The sequence below is a fragment of the Stomoxys calcitrans genome, chromosome 3, assembly GCF_963082655.1.
Source record: "Stomoxys calcitrans chromosome 3, idStoCalc2.1, whole genome shotgun sequence".
Classification (NCBI taxonomy): domain Eukaryota; kingdom Metazoa; phylum Arthropoda; class Insecta; order Diptera; family Muscidae; genus Stomoxys; species Stomoxys calcitrans.
In genome coordinates, this window is record NC_081554.1 from 123611545 (window position 1) to 123637961 (window position 26417).

Genomic DNA, 26417 nt, shown 5'->3' on the forward strand with positions numbered 1-26417 from the left:
AGTTTTGCTGTAATGTCATCTCCGCTACCATCCCTTAAAATGTGTTAATAATGATTATTACACCTGTCCCAAAAGATCATCAACTGATTGATCTTAATGCGTGTGCGACAGCACACCCATAAAGAACACTCATACGTGAGAGGAAGAAACCAAAGAACCGTACAAAAAACTATGCCCAAAAGTCATCAATCGACTCATGGGCCATACAATCCGACAAAGTCATCATATTCGTAGTATCCTTGGCAAAGCTTCTGCCATATCATTGAAATTTATTTACTCTGCCATTTCAGGCTATATTGGGTGGCGTGGAGACTTGGGGAGGTTGAGCCTGGGGGCATTGCTCTGAACATACCTTTGACCATTGCTGTGCTAATGGCTCAAACGGCAGCAAAAGCGAAATGTCCAATACAAGGTGTTGCCAACGTGGTTGGGGGAGGCTTCCTCGCCAATGCTATGGGCTGTGTGCTTGTTTCCCACGACTAATCTCGAAATGGCACAAAATTAAAATGACCCGTGTCAGTATTACAAATTTTCCACATGAGCAGGAGTAAAGACAACAATCAAATCCCAAAATTAAACTCAACAGCGTCACATAGAACATCAGGCATCCCAGCATCCAACACCACTCATTTTTTCATCCATTCTCTTCAGGTGATTTGTAGCGATACAGCCTCAAAGAATAGTCCCTGCAGCTTACCTATACGCCTCCCTTTCTTCCTCCTCCTCTGTACACAAGTTCGTTTTCCTTAGTGCAAGCCACCTGCCCAAAGACTGCTCCACATATTCAGCAGTCAAATAAGAGGCGCCAAACAGTCTGAAACATTTCTAAAGCTAATGCCGCTACAAATTAAATGTGCCTACTCTCCTCTCGTCTGCTACTTTGCGTTGCTGTTCTCTTAATACCTTTTGGCGAAAGTGCCCCATATTTGTAATGCTGGGTTTTAACTTTGTTCTCTGAGTGTGTGTAAGCAGGAGTGTGAGGCGATGCCTGTAAGTTAACCAACGCTACAAACAGGACAAACAGTCGGGTGAATTAAAAAAATGCAAAAACATTTCGGTAATCTAGAAAATTGGTGGGATGAAAATGAAAAATAAGAGAACGTTTCAGATTTTTTGGGATCTGATCGGCTTACGGTTATGTTACGCTGCACCAGTGCAAGGTTCGAAGGCGGGCATCTAGAACGCAGCCATAATAGGGTTAACAGAAAATTTTTAAAACAATTTAGGTTAGGTTAGGCTGAAAACAGGGTGCGGGTGTTAATCCGGCCCATGCCACTATTGACATACACCTAAGCCAGTAATCGGCTCCAAATGCAAAAGAAAGTAACTTTGAAAAAGAAAATCCATGTTAGGAATTCCGTGCTACTTGCAAAATCTTTGATTGTTTCCCATGCCACTCCCCTAAGTTGGTTCATGTCTGGTATTGAGTTCCCACCTAAGTCCAGGCTATTAGTTGCCGCACCGATTTTACATAAGTGAGCTCGTAGTCCTATGTGTCCCTTTATGTCCATTGTGATCAGCTGTTTGTGATTGAATTAAAATCATTAGGAGTGAAGAGTTTGTAGATTTATCTTTGCACCTTTTCTATCAGCTTGCATTAGCGTTTATTGCAAAAGAATAAGCAGAGGAGAAAAGAATAAGCAGAAGGAAAAGGCACCCATGTTAATAAATATTTGATTAAAAGCAGTTTTATAAGAAAACTAGCCGGCCCGGCCCGCTTCACTGCACCATAAAATGGATTTTTCTTTGAGCAATTTTAAGCTGGTGATCGGGACATTCAGGTCTACGGGTCTCGTTCAGATCCACACTAATTATACTTTTTTTGTTTTCGTTATCTACTTCCAAAATCATATTTCAAAGACAGCATATTTTTAAAGATCCGCAAGTCCTTCCTGTGTCTATCTCAATTAAAGGGCAAAAAGTGCACTCTACTACCAAAGACCTTTTATTGCCGTCCAATTCTATCCTAATGGGCCTTCAAAATTATTTTTAATTCCTTTTAGTTTTTGGTACGATTGGGGGAGGGGGATTGCCCTCTGACACGTCCTTTCATTTGTCTACAATATGTTCTCAGTTGTCCTACATGACAATTTGGTGTTGGAGAGGGTCGGTCCTCCCGACGCAAAGACCCCAAATACCATTTCTTTGAGTCCTTTATTGTCGCGGCCTACATGTCCTGCTGAACGCCATCACGTGACGCAGATACTTGGATCCTTATATCAACATTAGATTCGAACTCTACTGCCATAAACCTTTCTTTAAATTCCCATATTATCCCGATTGAACTACACATCCAGTTGAGGGGTATTTAGTGGATGGGCCGGTCCGCTGCTCTGCCAAATGTGCGTACTCCCAACCACCAAAGAACTTTCATTTGATACCCATTTTAGGACGTTGGATATTCACGCCCGTTTTGGGGGTTTTTAAGATTGGGGAGGCCCCGTAGCAACTTTGGACCAAATTCTTATAACAGATGTGCACTCAACTTCCAAATACCAAATATGTGTCTTAATCTTACCTAAAATAGAAATGTTTTGTATATATATCTATTCTTATAATAGGCGCTTAAACAACCTAAAACACCTATTTTTAAGGCCCGTCTTAGGGTGGGAAAGTTATAAAATAATTCCGCATCTAAATTCCTATATTTTATTATACCCACTACCGAACGATGGGGGTGTATTCATTTTGTCATTCCGTTTGCAACACATCGAAGTATCCATTTCCGATCCTATAAAGTATACATATTTTTGAATATATAAGACTTCAGTCTGTCTGTTGATATCACGCAACAGTCTTTAAAAATTGAGAAATTGAGCTGAAACTTTGCACAGATTCTTTGTTTGCCCATAAGCAGGTTATGTTCAATCGCCCATTCCTTTGTCATGATTGTCCAATAAGCCCTTTCTAGGGGGCTATGGAGTTGAGGTGACCCTCAGTTTTTTGGACCCAAATTTTAATACGAAATTCTTACTCTACTCCTGAATACCTTCCATTTAGGTCCCATATTGTCCCGATCGGCCCTCTTTTGTTTTTGGGTACTACTTTTGGGGTAAGGGAGAGGGTCCGTCCCCCCCTTCCGATATCAAAAAATTATATAGCCCATTGTTCCATTCTTCTAAACTACTCCCCACAATCTGTGAAAATTTCAAGAAAATCAAACTTACATACCCACAAATAAACAAACATACAAACAAACACAAATTAATTTTAATAACCTGCTTTATTTGGAAGTGGTAACTGCTGTTGTTTATTCACCACTGGTTCAGTAAGAACACAAGGGTGAAATATCTTGGTTTTATGCATCCTCCTTTTTATACCCTCCACCATAGGATGGGGGTATACTAATTTCGTCATTCTGTTTGCAACTCCTCGATATATTCGTCTAAGACCCCATAAAGTATATATATTCTTGATCGTCGCGACATTTAATGTCGATCGAGCCATGTCCGTCTGTCCATCCGTCCGTCCGTCTGTCTGTCGAAAGCACGCTACCTTTCGAAGGAGTAAAGCAAGCCGCTTGAAATTTTGCATGAATTCTTCTTATTAGTGTGGGTCAGTTGGGATTTTAAATGGGCCATATCGGTCCATGCCATATAAACCGATCTTGGATCCTGACTTCTTGAGCTACTAGAGGGCGCAATTTTTATCCGATTTAGCTGACATTTTTTGTTTTGACTTCCAATAACTGTGCCAAATATGGTTTAGATCGGTCCATAACCTTATATAGCTGCCATATAAATCGATCTTGAATCTTGATTTCTTGAGCCTCTAGAGGGCGAAATTATTAACCGATTTGGCTGAAATTTTGTACAACGGTTTCTTCCGGGACCTTCAACATTCGTTTAAAATATGGTCTGAATCGGTCTATAGCCTGATACATCTCCCATATAAACCGATCTCCCTATTTTACTTCTTGAGCTCCTAAAAGGCACAATTCTAATTCGAAATTTTATTTTACACAATGACTGCTACTATGGTCTCAAACATACAGTTTAATTATGGTCCGAATCGGGCCATAACTTGATATAACTCCAATAGCATAGCAATTCTTTTCTTTTATCCTTTGTTTGCCTAGAAAGAGATACCCGGAAAAGAACTCGACAAATGATGATGGAGGGTATATAAGATTCGGCCCGGCCGAACTTAGCACTCTTTTATTTGTTAATGTATAATTCGTACCGCACTGCGGCACGCCTTTGGGAAGAAGTTTTTATATGGCTTTGTTACTCACAAATGTCGCCAGCATTAGGAGGGGATAATACCTGATAAAATTTTTCTAATGTTCTCACCAGGATTCGAACACAGACGTTCGGCGTCAGAGGCGGACAGGCTAACCTCTGCGCTAGGATGTATACACCCATAGAAAAAAATTTGCCTTGGCCATAGGCCTTCTCTCGTAAAGCAGTACGCTCTTTAAGAGGTTGGAATAATGAGAGGCGCATTGCTCTCAGGTTTATGGAGAGACTTAGTGGGAATGATCCGAAGACTCTTACCGATAAGGAGAGATGTCCGCTTGATTGGGATCGGAGTTTCGATGAACGGCCTACATCAAAGGCTACACGGCTAGATTCGGAAACGGCACCGCAGTCAGCCTCATGCCCAAAAGAAACAATAGTAATATGGGTCCAAGGACCTTTGCTAATGTTGCTAAGCACAGTTTGGTGCTGAGAGTTGTCGACAAGGGAGAAGGGCAGGGCTGCATACCTAGGAATAATTGAAGTGGGATAATCAATGAACTGTCATCTGTATACTTCAATGCCCTTGCGGAATAGCCTGGGCCTCCTCTAGTCTGCGACGATGCAGGTTGGTATCGGGCCAGTACAAACTAATTGCCTTCGGGGATCAACGCTCAATAGAGATGTATCGTTGTGCCCTAAAAAAGATTGGTGAGATCTGGCCAGGTGCACCACTTTCCGTCTCGACCAATATCAAACGCTTGGATACCAAGGATTCCATGAGATCCCGAGTCCATACTTCGGAGACAAAGGAACTGTAATCCCAATCTTTCAACCACTGACTGGAAGATTGATGGATTGGATAAGGCTTATGGCACCGGGGACATGCAATATTCGTACTAAACTCCGGCATCAACAGGTTTGAAAGAGTTGTATTCTACGGATTCAACAATTTGAGGCTTAAGGAGTATAGAAACGGTAGGGTTGGGGAATCAGACAACTACTCAACAGTTGTTGCTGAACACTTGTCTGAGGAACTATCGACCACATTTCAGGCGTTTTGCAGGAGACTGGAAATCCCCCTGCCAAGATCGAAACCGGAGGAGAAGACGTCGAGACGGTACCCGACAAGCCCTGTGTGGGTGGGTCATCCGGTGGGATTTGAATCAAGGTGTGCGCCTGCCGAGAAAGTACTTCCACAAAAGCAGCTAGTGAAGCCTCTATGGAAGAATCGGCCACACCGCAAGCGTCCAGTGTTCTGAGGAAGAGTGTCTCGAATGGCTTCTAAACTGCCCCTGGATGCATAAGGAAACTCATCATGACAAGATCGATCGAATCTTGTGAGGATGAACTCCTGGCGTACTCAGAAGACGGACTAACGCAACAGTGGTGGAAATTTAGAATCCTCACTATGGTCCGGTTTCTACGAATAAATCTCACCATTATAAGGTCGACTCGGTGGCACTAAAGGTCCTTCTGATGCGAGGAGGATTTGACGTGGTTCTTGTGCAGGAACCATAGGTGTTTCGGATGAATGGCTCGTGGACTTAGAATTCCTGGATTTAAACTACTCTAGGGAACGGGGAATGGGAGACACAGAGCCTATATTCTAAATGTTTTTCTTCTTCCGGCGCTACACACTGAAGAATCAGTAGAAGCCAGCCTTGAAATAAATAAGTTTCCTGGCTGGCTGGCTTCCATATATATGGCACACGATTCAGAGATGCCACCTTCAAGCCTTAAGTTGCTGCTTGAAGCCGCTTCTGCATGGAAAAAAAATCTCATTAGGGGAAGTGAGGCTAATTAATATCACAAGATATGGGGAAGTTCGGATTTCATCAAAAGGGGTGAGCTCCTTAAGTTAAAATCTGGCGATTTGTAACAAAGGGAATAAACCGTCATTTAGTACAAGGAACAGGTAGGATGTACTAGGTTTTACCTCGCATATATATCGGAAGTATATGCGTCTGGGAAGTGCTGGATGGCCACAGATTCTCTGATCATCGGTATATTATTGGGTTGCCCAAAAAGTAATTGCGGATTTTTCACATAGTTGGCGTTGACAAAGTTTTTCACAGCTTGTGACTCTGTAATTGCATTCTTTCTTCTGTCAGTTATCAGCTGTTACTTTTAGTTTGCTTTAGAAAAAAATGTTAAAAAAGTATATTTGATTAAAGTTCATTCTAAGTTTTATTAAAAATGCATTTACTTTCTTTTAAAAAATCCGCAATTACTTTTTGGGCAACCCAATAGTTTTAGCCTTGGAGAAAATACTGCAGAAGTGGTCCCTCGGCTGCGGGGGATATACACAAAATGGTTAAGCGGATTACAAAGGACTCGCTTGTGTCAGCATGTATACAGCAAAGCCAAGGGGCAAACAGCGACCGCCATGGTGGACCGCAGAGCTGGTTGGTTTAAGGAAGGACTGCAGAAAACTCTTCAACAGAGCGAAAGCCACAAGAGCACCACACTATTGGGATATCTATAGGCTGAGCTAAGAAAATATAAGGGCGAACTTAAAAGGCTAAGAACAAATGGAATTCTGTAGCTTCGTGGAGGATACATCTGAGGCCCCTAGGCTATTACGGTGGGATATATTCAGAAGTCAGAGAATGCATGGAAAATGTCTAGTGAGGAAACACTAGAACTACTCTTTGACACACATTTCCCGGGAAACTCTCCAACGAACAACGTGGCTCTAGAAGAGGTTGTTACTGGTATACATTCGTCGGAGGTTATTGGGGAAATTGTGACTCAGCCGAAAATCCTATGCGCAATAAAAAGTTTCGACTCCTTTAAGTCGCCAAGCCCAGATGATGTATCACCGGTTTAATTACAAGCTGTGTCCGACAGACTGGCTCCTTGGCTTAGGGAGATATACACCGCTTGTATCAGCATATCGTCTAAACCTGTGTAAAGGATGGATACAAAGGTCACTTTCAATCCGAAAGCGAGAAATTCGTACCATACGAAGGCGAATGATTTTCGCCCTATTAGTTTGCCATCCTTCATGCTGAAGACTCTTGATAGGTTCATAGAAACATATCATAGGACAAAGATCCCTGGAGATCGTATGTCTCGGCAACAGCAGGCATATAATAAATGAAACCGCCCTTGACGACCTAGTCGGCGACTTACAGAGTTCCCTCGCCGTCAAGGAATATACAATGGTAGCATTTATTGACATTGAAGGTGCTTTCAATAATGTAAAACCGTCGTCAATCATGAAGTTTCTAGGCATCAACACTACCGTAATAATGTTTATTAATAACTTACTTACTAAAAGATGAATTACGGCACGCTTGGGATCTGTAGATCTAAAAGATGGGTCAGCAGAGTAACACCTCAAGGAGGTGCACTGGCTCCTGAAATTTGTAATATGGACATTAATAATGTATTTTTGCCTCTGGAAGGTAAAAGTGTATGCTGGTGACGTGGCTATTGTAGTTAGGGGAAAGTTTCCCAACACTCTTAGAAATATACAGTGTGTGTCAAGCGCAGATCCTTGTAATCAAAGAAGTGGTGGAATGGTCAAGATATAATTTCATTATGACAATAGGCATAAATATCTTCTTAGATATTTTTGGGTTAATTTTAATGTTTCGCCAACTAAAAATGCAGGAAGTGTTTGTTAATTTATCAAAAAATTTCTGTTGTCTCATTTTCAGCAGATTTTTTGTTGATTCAGCCAAACGATTTGGTATTTTTTACTAACAAATTTCTGTGGGTTTACGTGGTTTTAAATATTCCCATCAGATTCATACTCTTGTTTGAAGTCCAAATTGCTCCGATCGACCTACATCTCATGTTGGGGTCAGGTTGACCCCAACGATACGCCCCCAAATACGACGCTAAATTTTGGTATCAGATTTCTAATCTACTTTAAAATACCTTTTATTCTAAAAAACATAGAGCCAAATTTTTATATCAGATACGTATTCTTCTCCATATATTATTTAATACCTGATTCTTAAACGATCGTGCCGGTTCTAACTCTCCTCCTTGTTTTCAAACAAATGCACAAAGTTATGAAATTCCACTGCAATATTGTTATTTTTAAAATCAGTAGCGCGATAACACTGGCGAGTGGACATAACTCAATGTTCTTAAATTTTAAAATTTATACCACTGTGCGATAGAAGCAGCATGTTGCCTAACACAACAGAACAAACAGCAAACCATTTTCGAGAAAGCCTCTGGCTTTTTCACCAACACCATCACCTCCCTACACACTCGTATGTTTCTTTTAGAAAGTGCTCTTCAGCACGTTGTGTCCTTATGCGCAATCAATGGTGTAAGCAGCATATACGAATGGGTTTTGGTTGTATGAGTGGATTTGTGTCTCTTGACAAACCTTTTGAGATCTACCGTCTTTCAGAAGTAAAACAAAGCTTTGTAGACACACACACACACACACACACGCACACACACACACACACACACACACACACACACACACACACACACACACACTCATTTGTTTACAAATAAATACCCTATGATAGCAGTGAAAGGCGCGTGGCATAAGTGACACAAACAATTTACTAATGTCAATTTGTAACCATCGACTTGGCCGCACTGTTACACGGATGGGTCGGTGTTGCCATTATACCACCACCACTCAGTCACTTTGTGTTGATTAAGCGCATTTTTATGCACGCCTATACTTTTAGACGCTTTAATACGTTTTTGATTAGTTAAGACGACGGACATAGGACTGAGATGGTTCCGAATATTCTTTTTATGTACAGAAAGAATGAAATGGCATCTTTAGAGAGAGAGTGTTTTGAATTTGGGTGCTAACTTTGAACGATCCAAATTTTTCCCCGACCACGATCCTTTCGGAAATGTATTTTCTACCAAATTTTGTAGATTTTTCCCCTTAAGCTTGGTACTACATTCGGTTTTAGCCGTGAAACTTTATATAAAACAAAAAGTGGAAAATATTGATGAAAATTTTGTTTTTTCATCTAGAAAAAATTTACATTTCACTACGCCCTAAAAGATCACAACCACAGTCACTGCGCAACGTCTCGTTTTCTTAAGTAAAATAAACGCCATCATCAAACTTCTTATTGTAACTAAGTATTTGTTTGTGTTAGTGATCTTGCTCACACGTACTTACTCGGGGTGGAAACAAATTTTGTGGATGCATAAATAAGAAAGTATTTGTATATAGACATAAATAAATAAACTTCTAAAATAGTGAAATGTTTCTTTCGTAGCAAGCTATTGCAATAAATCTGTACGTAAATTTCGAGGGCTGGGTTTTAGTTGAATTTATAACAACAAATATGAATTTGAGTACGGTCCACACACTCACATTTGAGTGTTCACATGCACGTAAGCAGCTGATAAATTGATTGCTGCCATATAAATCTTATATATAAAAATCAATTTGTGTTTGTTTGTTTGTTTGTATGTTGGTATGTTTGTGTGTTCCTTATAGACTCAGAAACGGCTGAACCGATTTTCTTGAAATTTTCATAGATGGTGCATAATGACCCCGTGGTGAAAATAGGGTACTACATTTTTTGATATCTGAACGGGAGCCGGACCCTCCCCCTTACCCTAATTTTCAGAAACGCCAGATCTCGGATATGGGTAGTGCGATTTAAGCGAAATTTTAGGTTCTTTCATACAGTACCTTAAAAATAAAAATTTGGTATCCAAATTTCGGATGGGGTACCTAGGGGAGCTGCCCCACACTAAAACCTACCAAACATATATTTAGACCAATCACGACAATATGGGACTCAAATGAAAGGTATTTAGGATAAGAAAACGTATCTGATATCCAATTGTCGGACTAAGTGTTAGGGGGCCACAACAAGCCCCAAAACACCCCTAAATCGGTCATATGGGACTCAAATGAAAGGTATCTACGAGTAGAATATGAATATGATATACAAATGTGGGACCACCTTTCCCACACTAGACTTATTTACTGACCATGGGATTATGGGGCTTAAATAAAAGGTATTTGCCAGTAGAATACGAATCTGATATCCAAATATAGGACCAAGTGTTTGGGGGACGCCTCTCACCAAAAACATCCCCCAATGGGGACAAATTTACGACCATAGCAATATGGGGCTCAAATGAAAGGTCTTTGGGAGTAAAGCACGAATTTGATATCAATGTTTGGGACAACACAACAACACCACCCAAATAGTAAGTATTTGCTGACTATTGCAATATGAGGTTCAAATAAGAGGGTTTTTAAAGTGGAACGCGAATCCGATATATATTTTCAAGGCCAACTCACTGAGTAGCCGCCCATTTCCCACAACACCCCCCAAGCCGGTCATGTTTGCCGACTATGGAAATATGGGGCTCAAATTAAAGGAATGTGGGAGTAGACCACATATCTGATATCAACATTAGGGGCCAACTGTCTAGCGGACGTCCCACCACCATAACAATCCCCAAATAGGACGTATTTGCTCACCAAAACAATTTTTGCCTTAAAGAGAGTGGAACTAAATATTGCAAGAATTGATACACATTTTCGGGATCAATTTTCTGGGGGTCTATCCCTTTCCCTAAATACCCCACAATCACCAATTTTTTAGTGACCATCGCAATATGGGGTTCAAATAAAGTTATTTGGGAGTAGAATACAAATTTGATATCCAAATGTAGGACCATGTAACACCCCCAAAGAGATAAAATTTTTCGACCATGCCAATATGTGGCTCAAATGAAAGGAATTTGAGATAAGAAAACGAATTTCATAATTTCATAACCTATTTGGACTTTCATAACCTATTTTGGGCCATTTGTTGGGGGGATACCTCATCCTGTAAACTCGCCTCAAAACCTATGGCATGAACTCTCGCGCAGTTCCAACCAGCAAATATCTTAAGCACATATATTTTTCTTGGTCAGTCATATTTATAGTGTAGCTTTCAAAAGAGTTTATCCATTTTTCAATATTTCGTCCATCATTCCCAGAAAATTTCGGAACCATCATAGAGAGCTCGTCATAATTGATATTTGTAGAAACCTTTTTTCCACCGTTTTCTAAAGATTCAATTTGGTTTCGAAGAGCCAACATTTCTTGCTTCAATCTCAAAACTCTAATTTCACTCTCTAGTTCATCAGCTTCACGGGATAAAACGCTTGAACGAATGAAAGGGTCTGTTACCTGTGATGGAACAGAAGGTCTAGAAAATTGTCCTCGAAGTAAGTTTGCAGGAACGGAAACTGAGGAATAATTGACGGAGGGTACGGAAGAAACAACACAAGAAGATACGGAAGGAGGTACGGAAGTTTGTGTTTGCGGAAGAACATCACAGGACACGCCAATTGCTCTATTGTTAAAAGCGACACCCAATGTATTTGTATTCATTAAATCGGAAATAACTGATGAAGTCCGGGCGGCAGAAACAGAAGCAGCAGTCCCTGAAGTACCAGGAAATTGTCTTTGAACTGTATTTACAGGAACGGAAGCAGAAGAATTATAGACGGAAGGTACGGAAGAAATTACGGAAGGAGGCACTGAAGTCTGTGTTTGCCGAAGATTTGCACAGGATACGCCAATTTCGCTGTTATTAAAAGCGACACTCAATGTATTTCTAGATATTAAATCGGTTGAAGTCCGTGCGGCAGAAAAACAAGCGGCAGTTCCAAGAACCAATTCAGTTTGATTTGTGGACTCACCATTACATTGAAATGACTGAAGCAAATTTTCAGGATCGGCAGTTGCGGAATTAATAACGGGAGTTTCATTCAAAGTATTGGATGACATTGTAGTGACAGTTACAGATGAATTCCCAGCAGAATCAGAAGAAACCACATTTCCAGAAGGCAATTCAGTCTGCTTTGATGGACCACCGTTAACTTGCAAAGAATCATATAATGTTCTCAATTGTGCAATTGACGCTGTTTCTGGAAATTCCACATTTGAAGCTTTCAAAGCTGAAAGAATTCTTTCTCGAGTAGGGCGTGAATCCATATTTAAAAAAATTTTTTTTTTTTTTTTTTTGAGTCTTCTTTTTTTTTTGGGAACCCCACACCTGAATTGTAAAGCTTCTGTCAACAAACTGACTCTTTTTATTATATTTTTCAAACAAACAACATTAAAGGAACAAGCTAGTCTACTTAGTTTCATCAAAAGTTTCTTATAAATACGAGTATAACAAGTTATCATATTACAATGGGGTTTAAATAAATGGTATTTGAAAGAAGAGCATGATGCCGATATTTTTTCAGGGCCAAGTGCTTGGGGGACCACCTCACCCCCGAAAACACCCCTAAATCAGACATCATGAGAATATCGGACTGGGATTAAGTATTTTAAAAATGGAGTACACCTTATATTCAGACTTAAGTCCGTCGACTAATACAGATCATATGGGATTCAGATAAAGGCACTTATATTGTTAGACTGATAGTCAAGCGATATACTATTTTCGTAGCATGGTATTTCACTAAAAGCTCTTTAATTGTCGAAAATAAATATTTACTGGACATAAAGCGCTTTTCGGTCTCTGTTCGGTATGTTTATGGAAAACGTGATTAATACATAAACTCCTAACCATTCTTCCAATTTTAATATTGCAAAGATACTCATTGCAGTTATGGAGTATCCCTCACGATAGGTTGATAGAAACATAACTAAGGAAAAATATCCCTAGAGATCACCTGCATCGGCAAAAACATGCATATAGTAAAGGCAACGTCTCCGAATTACCCCTTCACGACCTCGTCGGTTACTTCGAAGGCTTCGAAGTTTCTAGGCATCAACACTGCCATTAGAAAGTTTATTAATAACTTACTTACTGAAAGATTTATTACGAAAGGCCCGTGATCTGTAGATCTAAAAAGATGGGTCAGTATATTAACACCTCAAGGAGGTGTACTATCTCCTCTACTTTGGAATATAGCCATTAAAATATATAGCCATAATTATTGTATATATTGATTTGATTCAGCTATGTCCGTCTGTCTCTCTGTGTGACCCGTATTGTGTACACAAATTAACATGGACAGACACACAGACAGACAGACGGACATAGTTGAACCAAATCAAAAAGTGATTCTGAGTCGATCGGTATACTTATCAATGGACATCTCTTCCTTCTGGGTGTTGCAAACAAATGCATTAGTTATAATACCCTGTACCACAGTGGCGGTGAAGGGTATAATTAACGAAAAATTTACAGTTTAAAAATTGATCACCAAACTAATCTTACATTAAAACAAGTAAAAAGGCATTGAGTTCGGCCGGGCAGAACTTTGGATACCCACCACCAACTCATATACCCCCTTTTGTCACAATCCGGTGAACATTGGATAACTTATGCACCCAAATTCCGCACGGACATTGAGTTGTCTAATAAATATAAGTCATTGTTGTACTTTGTAGAACAAAATATTGGTCTTTTTGGCAGCTATATCCAAATATAAACCGATCTGAAGCATAAAGGACACGGATGTCGAAAAGCCTAACATAAGTCACTGCGTCAAATTTCAACGAAATCAGATAATAAATGCGCTTTCATACTGCAAAGACTTTACATCGATAGATCGTTCTTTAAGGCATCTATTAACAAATCTGGACCGATATGGAACAAATTAAACAAGGATATAATAATCATTCTATTTTATTATAACTTCATAAATATAGTTAGTTATATCTTAATAGGGGCTGACCCACATTTGGTGTGTATGTTGGGATTCTTAAAACACCTCACTATTTAAAATTTTAACGAAATCGGATAAAAAATAAATATTTTATTGGCTTCAGCTATATCTAAGTATAGTCCATATTTGGGTTCGATGTTGGGTGGCCTAAAAACTACTCATTGTTTCAAAATTCAGCGAAATTGGATAAAAAATAAACCTTTTATGGGCTTCAGATTCTTTATTGGGAGATCGGCCTATATGGTATATCTATTTATAGTCCGATCTAAATCATATTTAGGTCAGATGTCGGGAGGCCTTATACTACTCACTGCTTCAAATTTCAGCGAAATCAGAAAAATTAAGCATTTATGGACATTAGACCCTTTATCGGGAGATCGGTCTATATGGCAGCTATAATAATTCATTAATTGATTAATAGAAATTTAATTACTGTAGAACGCAGCTTAACAAATAATATATTTGTGCATTTGTGCGCCAAAGGAATACATTTTTCATCTGCGGCCCTTTTCCGTTAGTAACACCTCGAAATATTGATATGCTACCCCATAAAGTATACATATTCTGGATCGTCTCGACATTCTGAGTTTATCTAGCTATGCCTGTCCGCCCGAACGTCTTTCGAAATCACGATAGCAGTCGAACCCTTAAAGCTAGGCGCTTGAAATTTTGCACCGATATTTAATATTTATGTAGGTCATTGAAAATGGGCTATATAGGTTCAGATTTGGATATAGCCCCCATATAAACCGATTTCCCGATTTGATTTCTTGAGCCTTAAATTTGAAATGAAACCTTGAAGTATGACTTCCAATATCCATGCCAAGTATGATCCGAATCGGCCTATAAACATTTAAAGCCCCCATATAAACCGATCCCGGATTTGACTTCTTCAACCCATAAAAGAATAAATTTTCAAGCATTCCGTGATCGCCCAGATCTCCGCCTGCAGGACTGTATTATGACCAGGCAGTTTGAAACAGTTCTCAGTCCCTGGATTCTCAATGTAGACACCTAGGCCCAATCTGTCCTCTAGCTTTGATCCATCTATGTAGGATGATCTTCTAGATGGCAATACTAGAGTTCCATCAATCCAAGAATGTGTCGCCGGCAGCAGTTTTTCGCACTCGACCTCAAGTGTGGTCTGAGGTAGCCGCTCGATAAACTCTTCCATGCCTCCCAGGTTTCTTATCGTTGCCTCGATTATACCGCTATTGTATGACCTGTCCCTTTCCTCTAACCATTCTCCCATGGCCTTAAGTCTCATAGCCGCAGTGTCTGCCTTACACTTAATCTGTATATCTATGGGTCGGATATCAAAAAAAGCCTCCAGTATACATTTTGTCATTCCGTTTGCAACACATCGAAATATCCATTTCCGACCCTATAGAGTATATATATTCGTGATCAGCGTAAAAATCTAAGACGATTTAGCCATGTCCGTCCGTCTGTCTGTTGAAATCACGCTACAGTCTTTAAAAATAGGGATATTGTGCTAAAACATTGCACTGATTCTTTTTTTGTCCATAAGCAGGTTAAGTTCGAAGATGGGCTATATCGGACTATATCTTGATATAGCCCCCATATAGACCGATCCGCCGATTTAGGGTCTTAGGCCCATAAAAGCCACATTTACTATTCGATTTTGCTGATATTTGGCACAGTGAGTGGTGTTAGGCCCTTCGACATCCCTCGTCAATTTGGCTCAGATATAGACCGATCCTCTGATTTAGGTTATAAGGCCCATAAAAGCCACATTTATTATCCGATTTTGCTGAAATTTGTGACAGTGAGTTTTGTTAGGCTCTTTGACATCTTTCTCCAATTTAGCCCAGATCGGTTCAGATTTGGATATAGCTGCCATATAGACCGATCTCTCGAATTGAGGTTTTGGTGTTAGGCCCTTCGACATTTGTCTGCAACTTGGCCAAAATCGGTCCAGATTTGGATATAGCAGCCATATATTGTAGACCGACATCTCTATTTAAAGTCTTGGCCCCATAAAATGCGCATTTATAATCCGATTTCACTGAAATTTGACACAGTGACTTATGTTAGGCTTTTCAACATCCGTATTGTATATGCTTCAAATCGATTCATGGGCTGATTTCCTTTCTCGAAGTGAACAATTCTCTCCGAAAGACTCTACTAGTGCAGTCGTTATCCTTGTGAGTCGTAACCCTGCTCCATAGAGACCCTCCAATCCTGAACCTGATCGATAAGATTTTCCTAACATACGATATTGTCACATCTAAAGCCTCCTCCCTAATCCTATTAACAATGGTAAGTGTTATTAGTTCGTTAGTATTCAAAAAATTTGCCAGGTCTTTGCCAAGGATTGGTGTTAGCATAGAATAATTGGTAGTTGATATGGTTCAGTCCAGAAACTTTTTTCCGGGTCGTCCATGGCTCTTGAATTAAGGAAATACAAATCTTGCCCTTGCTGATTTTCTACCACCAGAGCGTGTGTAGCTGTCTCGCTCCGGTGGAGGTTTATCTGGATGACCTCAGTCATTGGTCCTCCAGTAAATGGGCTCCTTGGTAGTGGCTGATGGTCTCATCGGCGGCTTCCTTTTTTTTTAAGCTGCATTGAGTGACACTTGCAGAGTTCCTAATATTTCAACATCAGGCAGTGCAGTGTGAGAAAGCTCAATGCAGACTAATAAAAGGGGAGCCGACGATGAGACCATCGCCCTATCCTAGTCTTCACACTCTTGAGTAAATGGTCTTCTTTAGATTGGGAGATGGCCTCATTGTCGGCTCCCTGTTCGTTAGGCTGCTTTGAGTTTCTTGTCAGTGCACTGCCCGATGTTTTATAGGATCTTTTCCTATCATAGTCTTCCGAATATTGAGGAAGTCGGTGATGGTTTCATCGTTAGACTGTATTGAGTATCCCGCCCCTGCACTGCCTTATGCCTTCATATTAGGATTTTTGCTTATCCGAGTATTCCCATTATTGAGAAAGTCGGTGATGGTCTCTTCGTCGGAACGCTGTTCGTCAGGCGGTATTGAGTCTCCTGTCACTGCACTGTCTGATGTCAATATGAGGATCTTTGTCTATTCTAGACTTCCCACTCTTTAAAAAGACGGCCTTGGTCCCGTAGAACACAGTGCCTTTAGTCTTAGCCCAACTTGTCACGAAGACTTAATCCATATAAAGGGTGATTTTTTTGAGGTTAGGATTTTCATGCATTAGTATTTGACAGATCACGTGGGATTTCAGACATGGTGTCAAAGAGAAAGATGCTCAGTATGAATAGATCATGAATAGACTTACTAACGAGCAACGCTTGCAAATCATTGAATTTTATTACCAAAATCAGTGTTCTGTTCGAAATTTTGACAAATTTTGTTCAGCGATGAGGCTCATTTCTGGTTGAATGGCTACGTAAATAAGCAAAATTGCCGCATTTGGAGTGAAAAGCAACCAGAAGCCGTTCAAGAATTGCCCATGCATCCCGAAAAATGCACTGTTTGGTGTGGTTTGTACGCTGGTGGAATCATTGGACCGTATTTTTTCAAAGATGCTGTTGGACGCAACGTTACGGTGAATGAACACATTTCGAACCGAACACTGATTTTGGTAATAAAATTCAATGATTTGCAAGCGTTGCTCGTTAGTAAGTCTATTCATGATGAAATGTCAAAGCATACTGAGCATCTTTCTCTTTGACACCATGTCTGAAATCCCACGTGATCTGTCAAATACTAATGCATGAAAATCCTAACCTCAAAAAAATCACCCTTTATTAAAAGAATTTAGTAAGGAAGATGCACTTCGTTGTAGTCGTTTTGGTCATAAGGAGCGGCTTATGAGGACTTACCTCAACCGTAGGCGTATTGCTGTCGGACAGGCTTTCATTAGGAATTTTCGCTCTGAGATATGTATGGACTATCAACCTCTTTGCAGTCCGCCAACCAACAGGTACATATAACATACCCAGCATTGTAGGTATGTGTCACAAAGCCGGGGAGCCAGTCTATCGGATACAGCTGGTAATTGGACTGATGATAACCGGTAATAGGCCTGGCGATTCAAATCTTTCAAAACTTTTATTTGCTCCCATAACTCTTGACTCAAACACAATTTCCTCAACCATCAACGAGGAATGCATATCAGTGACCATCTCTTACTGTGCCACGTTGTCCGTCGGAGAGTTTTCCGGGAAATGTATCTTGGAGTGGTTTTAGTGTTTTTCCTTAAAACATCATCAAAACATTCTCTGGTTGATATGTAAGTTAAATCGAGCATTGAAAACATTATACCCTCTACCACTGCTGTATCGCATGGTTTTATAACTTAATACATTTATTTGCAACGCTAAATAGGAAATAGACATACCTTTAAGCATTCCCATCGCTTTGGGACCATTGATTCGATTGAGCCATGTCTGTCTGTAGGTCTATGTATTTTTGTGCTCAAGACATCGATCATATTTGAAGTTCTATCATAACATTATTTTTTTTAACTTTTATACACTTCATCAGCATGAAATGCAGACCGATTAGATGTATGAATATCTCTGATAATTTAAAGTTTTTATTATGCTGGATCCCGCCCGAATTTAGCTTTTTTTACTTTATAACTTACTTTATATGAAAATAAATATTTTTATATGTTAAAATCTACACTCTATAAAATTTTATTTCTCCTTTCGTTGCAGAGTTCGAAATTGGGCATTAAAGTTTGGTGTGGATTTATGGGAATTTGGAAGACAGTTTACAAAAATGAACGAAATCAAAAGCGTAAGTATCCAACCTTTACCAACTGGAAAGAATAGTAACAAGAGTTCAAAACGTAAACAAATGATTTCGAAACGTAATCAAATAAGCAACAGCAACAAAAAATAATATAAATAAAGACTTATTAATATAAGTTTTTATGGAACAGCTTAATGCGCCTTTTTGAAAATACTCCACATGTGTATGTATATTTTGTAAACATATACATACATAAGTATGTATATGTAGCCATATAGCTATCAGCTTCAAGCAAATGCCTGTGCTTACATACCCATATATCCGATATAAATTTTGTTTTATTTGTCAAGCGTAACTGTCAGAATGTGTGGGTGGATGGAAGGGTGGCTGCTTGTCTGAATTGATATGTGACACCAGCAGGCTACCATGTATTTACATTTAAATGTACATATGTAATTGTACACGTGTGTACAAAAAGTGTTGCCACATTCAAAAAAAAAAAAAAAAAAACTTAAATTTGATATGAGTTTATGATAGTAAATATTCGTTGAGTTCAAATGCCAGCAAAATCGAATAAACTACCTGCAGGGGATCAAAAAGCCTTATTTGGAGATGGGTCTTTATGGGCCCATACATGGCTTGTTTACTTGAGAATGGAGCATCATTTATTAAGAGACAACAGGCGGTATTAGATTGTGAATTTTTTATGTTCTCAACAAGATCGTACGCGTTCAGGGTCATAGGTAGACATACTAACTTTTATGCCACTTCAGTCTTTATAGAGGTCTCTATTGGCCTTTGTTGACCAAAGAGTTTTAACAGATCAAAAGAAGTACAATTCGAACCAAAATTGAGGGCTTTTGTCCAATGGATTCACTGGCGCATCATTACTGAAGCCGACTATAGAATACCCTACACCACTGAGTATTTGTACTGCTTTTAAAACATGGAACCTATGTTGAAATTTAGACAGACTTTAATTTTGCATCCCTATTGAAATATTCAATAGAAACTTGTAAGATTTTCTTACTATATGACCTAAATTGTGGCTACTGCAGCCTTATATCGAATAAAAGATGTCTATGCGAGCTATAACTAAATCTGGATAGAATTTGATGAAATCTATCATACGTCCAGGACTTCAAAGAAAACACCTCACGCTAGCCTTAAAAGGCCAAATATGTGAGCTATGTCAAAAATTCATCCGATTTTAGTGAAATTTTGCACACGTATTAGGACGTCAAATAAAACATCTCAGGCAAAATTTTATAAAAATCGGAACAAAATTTTTTCTTCTACCTGGGGGAGCTATATCTAAATCTGATTCGATTTCAATGAAATTTGGCACACGTATTGGGATGTCAAACAAAACATATCGTGCTAAATTTTGTGAAGATCGGATCAAAATTGTGGCTATTACAGCCTTAAAAGGCCATATAGGATGAAAATTATATATGGGAGCTATATCTAAATCTGAGCCGATTGTATTGAAAGGTCAAATGAAACATGTCATGCTAAATTTTATAAAGATCGGATAAAAATTGTGTAGACTACTGGCTTCAACGGCCATATCGGATGAAAGATATATATGGGGACTATAGCTAAATCAGATACGATTTTTTTCAAAATCAATAGCTTTTGTCCTTGGACCAAAAAAGAGACTTGTGGAAAATTTTATGAGAATCGGACAACAAATTCTACCTGTAACTCGCTCACTAAATCGAAAGCCGTTCGGTATACTTTTCAATGAGTCTGGCTCTTTTTCCATACAAAGAACATTTTGTATGAAAAAAAATTGTAGCTAATTTTTGCTAAAGCTTTTGACCTTATAATTTGAGGACATGTCAATATGAATCCCCAGCACATTGTAAAAGCAAGTTTAATATAAGATTTTTTAGTTAGTGGGGAATGAGATATGGAATACGTGATCTTTAAAATATGTAAATACAATTTTAAGTAATTTTCAATAGCATCTTGTAATATATAAACTGCTCTACGAGTCGGGATTTTTTTATGACTTTTTTTCATAAATTTTCATTAACGAAACAATAGTTATCTAGTTTTTTTGGCTGTTAGGGCGAAGGTCATTAGATTTCACATTTTTTGTTTGTTTCTCTTTCGAGACGGGCTCAATGATCGGAGATTTTCTTTGCAAAGCCATCACACCTAATATGGTTGAAAAGCCTTCTAATTAAAGGCAATTGGGAAAAAGTACAGCTAATAGACAGGGTTGTCGAGCGTGGTTAATGTGGTTTCCGCAAACAATACGATTCAAATACAACATACCAACGCACGGCGCTTGAAGCCATCACACATAATATGGTTGAAAAGTCTTCTAATCAAAGACGAAACGCGTCCCATGGTGGTTGGTGTGTGTTGCTATCTATGGTTTTCCTTTTCCATTTACAAAGAAAATCTCCGATCGTGTAGCTCGTCTCGAAAGAGAAACAAACAAAAATAGTAAAATTTAATGATCTTTGCCCAAACATGCAAAAAAATTGAAAATAAGAAACTAATTTAGTTTTTAAAAAATTTCTTACGCACATTCAATACAGCATTTAGTTGTGCGTAGTGAATTGTTTACGTTTAAATGAATATTTTGCATAAATGGTGGCAAGCGATATTCACAGTAATGCTAATTTAATAGTTGTTAACAGGATTTCACATTACAACTTGTTGTAGAACAATATTTCATAAATTTGTGGATTTTTTGAAGATAGCTCGTATGCGTGGGTTTTTTTATTTGTAGGTTTCTCTTAAAATTAAAAAAGTTCAGGCAAATTGTGCGTGTCCGTTAGAAAAGTGTGTCCGTTAGAAAAATGTAAGATTTGTTGTGTATACATATTTGAAAGCAAAATAATAATTTTTTTAGTAAATATATATAAATAAACGGCCAAGGGTTTTTTTTAAAGGCGATTTTGTGGTACATATTACGGCCAAGCGCCTGAAGGGATTTTAATGAAATTGGCATTAATCGAACGATATTTTTCCGCAGAAGCAACGAATATACATGAAAATTTACTTTCCTTAAAAGCTATAAATATGAGGATTTCATTTTCCTTTAAAGAAGAAGAAGAAGGAGCATAAACGCAGCAAATTCTTGTTGGTTTTTTTCTGAAGCATTCGTTATGGCGAGGGTGTTGTGGGGGTGTGATGTGTGTGGCCCAACTTGGCATGTAGGTCAGCCAATTCCTTATGGCCTGGCTTTGGCATGTGAGGCATTTGCATTTTTATATCCTCCACCATAGGATGGGGGCATACTAATTTCGTCATTCTGTTTGTAACTCAACAAAATATTCGTCTACAACCTGTAAAGCACGCTGACTTTCGAAGAAGTAAAACTAGCTGCTTAAAATTTTGCACAAATGCTTCTTATTGGGGTAGGTCACTTGGGATTGTAAATGAGACATATCGGCTCATGTTTTGATATAGCAGCCATATAAACCTATCTTGGATCTTAACTTCTTGAGCCACTACAGGGCGCAATTCTTATCCGATTTGGCTATAATTTTGCATGAGGTGTTTCGTTATGACTTTCAATAACTGTGCTAAATATAGTTCGAATCGGTTCATTATCTGATGTAGTTGCCATATAAACAGATATGGAATCTTGACTTCTTGAGCCACTACAGAGTGCAATTCTAATCCCATTTGGATGAAATTTTTCATTGCGTATTTTGTTATGACCGCCAACAACAGTGCCAAATATGGTTGAAATCGGTTCATAATCTGAAATAGCTGCCATATAAACTGTTTTGGGTTCTTGATTTCTTGAGTCTCTACATTTGGTTTGGCTGACATTTTGTACAACGGCTTCTCCCAAGTCCTTCAACATGCATGTTAAATATGGTCTGAAGCGGTCTATAGCCGTAAATATAAACCGATCACCCTATTTTACTTCTTGAGCCCCCAAAGTTCGGAATTCTTATTAAAATTGGCTGAAATGTTACACAATAACATCTACTATGAACTAGTTGGCGGAGAGTTAAAACAAATAAAGGAAAGAGGGTGTAGTATTTTTGTTTACATTATGTGATGGGTCCCATATATTTTAAGATAAAAAATTAATATTTTTTTGTATGTTTCTATGTTCGTATAGATTTAGATTTACTTGCAATATTCAGATAGTTTAAAAAGATCATGTGGTGAAAATAGTGCACTTTACATTTCAATGTCAGAATGGAGTTGTTGAAGGATTGCCCTGCCACTAAACAACCCGAAGCGACATGTAGCGCGTTCTGGTAATATGGGGTCTCGAATGGAAGCAGAACGAATCTGACATAGAAATATAACGTCTAGTGTTTGGGGTCATCCTTTTTCCCTAAATCACCTATGATGACAATGGGGGTTTTACAAGTAGAGTACGAACCTTACTTTAAAATATGGATTCAACTTTCAGACAGTTTTACCCCAAAAGGCAACAACGCACATGTGGCCTAACTATGACAATAGGGGGCTCAAATTCCAGGTACTTGAGAATGACGTAGAAATTTCACATCGAAATCTCAAGCGTCTCCAAACCTGGTCGAAAGGTGTTGCCGATTTAACAAAACTGGGTTCGAATGAAATAGTTTTAGGAGCAGAGTACGAACGCAACATGGAAACATTTAACAAGTGGCTAAAAGGACAGCCTTATACCTAAGTTGATTTGTAGCCCAATAATGGCACTATGATATTCAAATGAAGGGTATATGGCAGTAGGATAAAAATGTGTTCCATCTCCACTTGTAAAAGCTCTAAACAGCATGTATACTAAACACCTGGAATGGCTATATAAAGCTAAGTTTTTAGCGCTCGCCCTCCTTGAATTTCCACAAAACGGACATATAACTCGATACACAGAAAAAATAATTGGTTTTAATCACGATATTAGTTGATCCAATTAATTTTTTAATTGAAACTGCTTCACGAAAATGATAATATCAATCAAAGTTTTTGAAAATTTTCAATTAAAAAACTTTTCTTTGATTTTTTTTAATACCCACTATAGAAGTATGGGGGTATATTCATTTGGTCATTCCGTTTGCAACACATCGAAATATCCATTTTCGACCCTATAAAGTATATATTGTATATTCTTGATCGTCCTAAAAAAACTAAGACGATCTAGCCATGTCCGTCCGTGTGTCTGTTCATATCGCACTACAGGCTTTACAAATAGAGATATTGAACAGAAACTTTGCAAAGATTCTTTTTTTTATCTATAAGCAGGATAAGTTTGAAGATGGGCTATATCGGACTATATCTTCATATAGCCCCCATATAGACTGATCCGCCGATTTTGGGTCTTAGGCCCATAAAAATCACATTTATTAACCGATTTGCTGAAATTTAGGACAGTGAGTTGAATTGGGCCCTTCGACATCGTTCTTTAATTTGGCCCAGATTTGGATATAACTGTCATACAGACCGATTTCTCGATTTAAGGTCTTGGGCCCATAAAAAGCGCATTTTTTATTCGATTTTGCCAAAATTTTTGACAGTGAGTTGTATTAGGCCCTTCGACATCCTTCGTCAATGCTCACATCGGTCCAAATTTGGATATAGTCGCCATATAGACCGATCTCTCGATTTAAGGCGTTGGGCCCATAAAAAGCTCGTTTATTTTCCGATGTCGCCGCAATTTGGAATAGTGAGTTAAATTAAGCCTCTCGACATACTTCTGTGGGACAGATCGATCTAGATTTGGATATAGCTGCCCTATAGACCGATCGCTCGATTTATGGTTTTGAGCCCATGAAAGGTGCATTTATTGTCCGATGTGGTCGAAATTTGGGACAGTGAGTTGTGCTGGGACCTTTGATGTCCTTCTTCAATTTGGTTTAGATCGGTCCAGATTTGGATATAGCTGCCATATGGACCGATCGCTCGATTAAGGTTATGAGCCCATAAAAGGTGCATTTATTGTCCGATGTGGTCGAAATTTGAGACAGTGAGTCGTGTTGGGACCTTCGACATCCTTCTAAAATTCGGCCCAGATCGGTCCAGATTTGAATATAGCTACCATATAGACCGATCGCTCGATTTTAGGTTTTGAGCCCATAAAAGGTGCATTTATTGTCTGATGCTGTCAAAATTTGGTACAGTGAGTCGCGTTGGGACCTTCGACATCCTTCTTCAATTTGGCCCAGATCGGTCCAGATTTGAATATAGCTGCCGTATAGACCGATATCTCTATTTAAAGTCTTGGCCCCATAAAAGGCGCATTTATAATCCGATTTCACTGAAATTTGACACAGTGACTAATGTTTGGCTATTTGACATCCGTGGTTCACATCGATTTATTTTTAGATACATCTACTAAAAAGATCAATATTTTGTTATCTGTTATATTTAATGATTAATTTTTGCTCGATATGACAACGCTTTGTCTTGACTATTGCTCTGAGTCGGCAAACAAAAAGAGTTGGAAGCGGCTCGAATGTAAACTGCCGGTATATTCGACATTGCCGTACAATGGCTTTCTACAGCGCATCCATGCTGGCATTTATTTTATCAATCTTGATATAAAACATCTTCAGTCTATAAAATGCGATGATGGACGGATGATGGATGTGGGTCCAACTTTAGGTGTAGGTCTCATACTAACGTACTCACAATTTTCGATAGTTTTGCTCTGATTTTTGCTGAGATTTTTACATCGAATTTAGGAAGTGTAGATGGAATTTGGAATTTTCATGTTTAATGGTGACGACAACAACAAAATTTGGAAAATTTTATATTTTTGAAAAATGGTCTTTGGTAATGTCGGATACATAAAATCGTATAGAATGGAAATAATTTTGTGTTTCGTTTGGATTTTTATAGAGCAAGTTCGTTACTCCTATGTGCCATAAAATGTGATATTTTACTTGGGTTTTAACATTCAGAGTAATACTAGTTGAAGTCGGCTAAGATATATATACCATTTCATTCAAATAAAAGAAGAGAAAAGTAAAAGGGAAGGTGGAAACTTTTGCAATAAGCCATATTGGCTTTGTGATAGCTGGGTGATTTTGATATAAAAAATGCGTACATTTTGCATTTAAAACTCTTCTCAATACCTCCCCTTTATCAAATAAAAAGGAATTTTTATATCTTGATGGCAAAAGTCTACGAATACTTGTAGGTAATGGGAGTATCTTATTTTATAAAATTTTTAACATTTTTTTTATGAAAAGTCGAACTATCTACTTTTTGGAAATGTCGAATTTTTGAAAAAAATAAGCCTAAAAATCGTCTTTTGTTATTTGGATAAAAGTCTAAAAGTCGACTTTTCATACCAAGCTAGTTCCGAACCCCTACAAAATTAACGTTTTCTAAAGCGAAATTTCAAAAGAAAAAATCAATTTGTAGCCACAATGAGGTGGGCCCCCTCCAAAAGAAACCTTGGCTGTGGGCTAGGCATATATCATCACATTAGTTGACACATTCATACGTGAGCTCGGCTTAGTGAACGCGATCACTTTGGGAGTTAACGAATTGCTTAATTGGGGAGTTTTTCTCGTAAGAGAACACAATGTTTGGAAATTCACTTCGTTCCTGCAAGCACAGAAACTATTTTTTTCTTTCGATTATGCTTTGGTGTCCCTGAGCTCTTTTTTCAATATATGTTGCATCCTTTTACGCAATATTTTCAGATTTTTAGTCATGTGATTGCCACTACGACGTGGATTTGAGTTTTCATTTGCCGAATCATTTCAGGTGCTGTTCCATTTTTTAGGACCACCACCATGTCGTTTAACAACGCTGTCTTTATTATTAAAACTATTTGCAGTGCGATACACAACCATTTGTTCAATTTGGGTTGTATGAGTTCGCCAACAATGGGTTAGGTCTATGTGGCATTCCAAAGATTTTCCCATTCAGTAATTCGTAATTCGTATGATGGTGCTAACCCAATTTTAG

At 38.6% G+C, this 26417-nt stretch overlaps 1 protein-coding gene across 3 annotated transcripts in view; it reads left to right on the top strand.

Annotated features, from left to right (window-relative positions):
• Positions 1-26417, top strand: part of LOC106091822 (voltage-dependent calcium channel subunit alpha-2/delta-3) — a 310884-nt gene that overhangs the window by 67395 nt on the left and 217072 nt on the right. For all 3 annotated transcript variants that reach the window (XM_059364545.1, XM_059364544.1, XM_059364546.1), the window contains exon 3: positions 18494-18575. In XM_059364545.1, coding sequence (XP_059220528.1) covers positions 18494-18575 — 82 coding nt within the window. The remainder of the gene's footprint in view (positions 1-18493; positions 18576-26417) is intronic.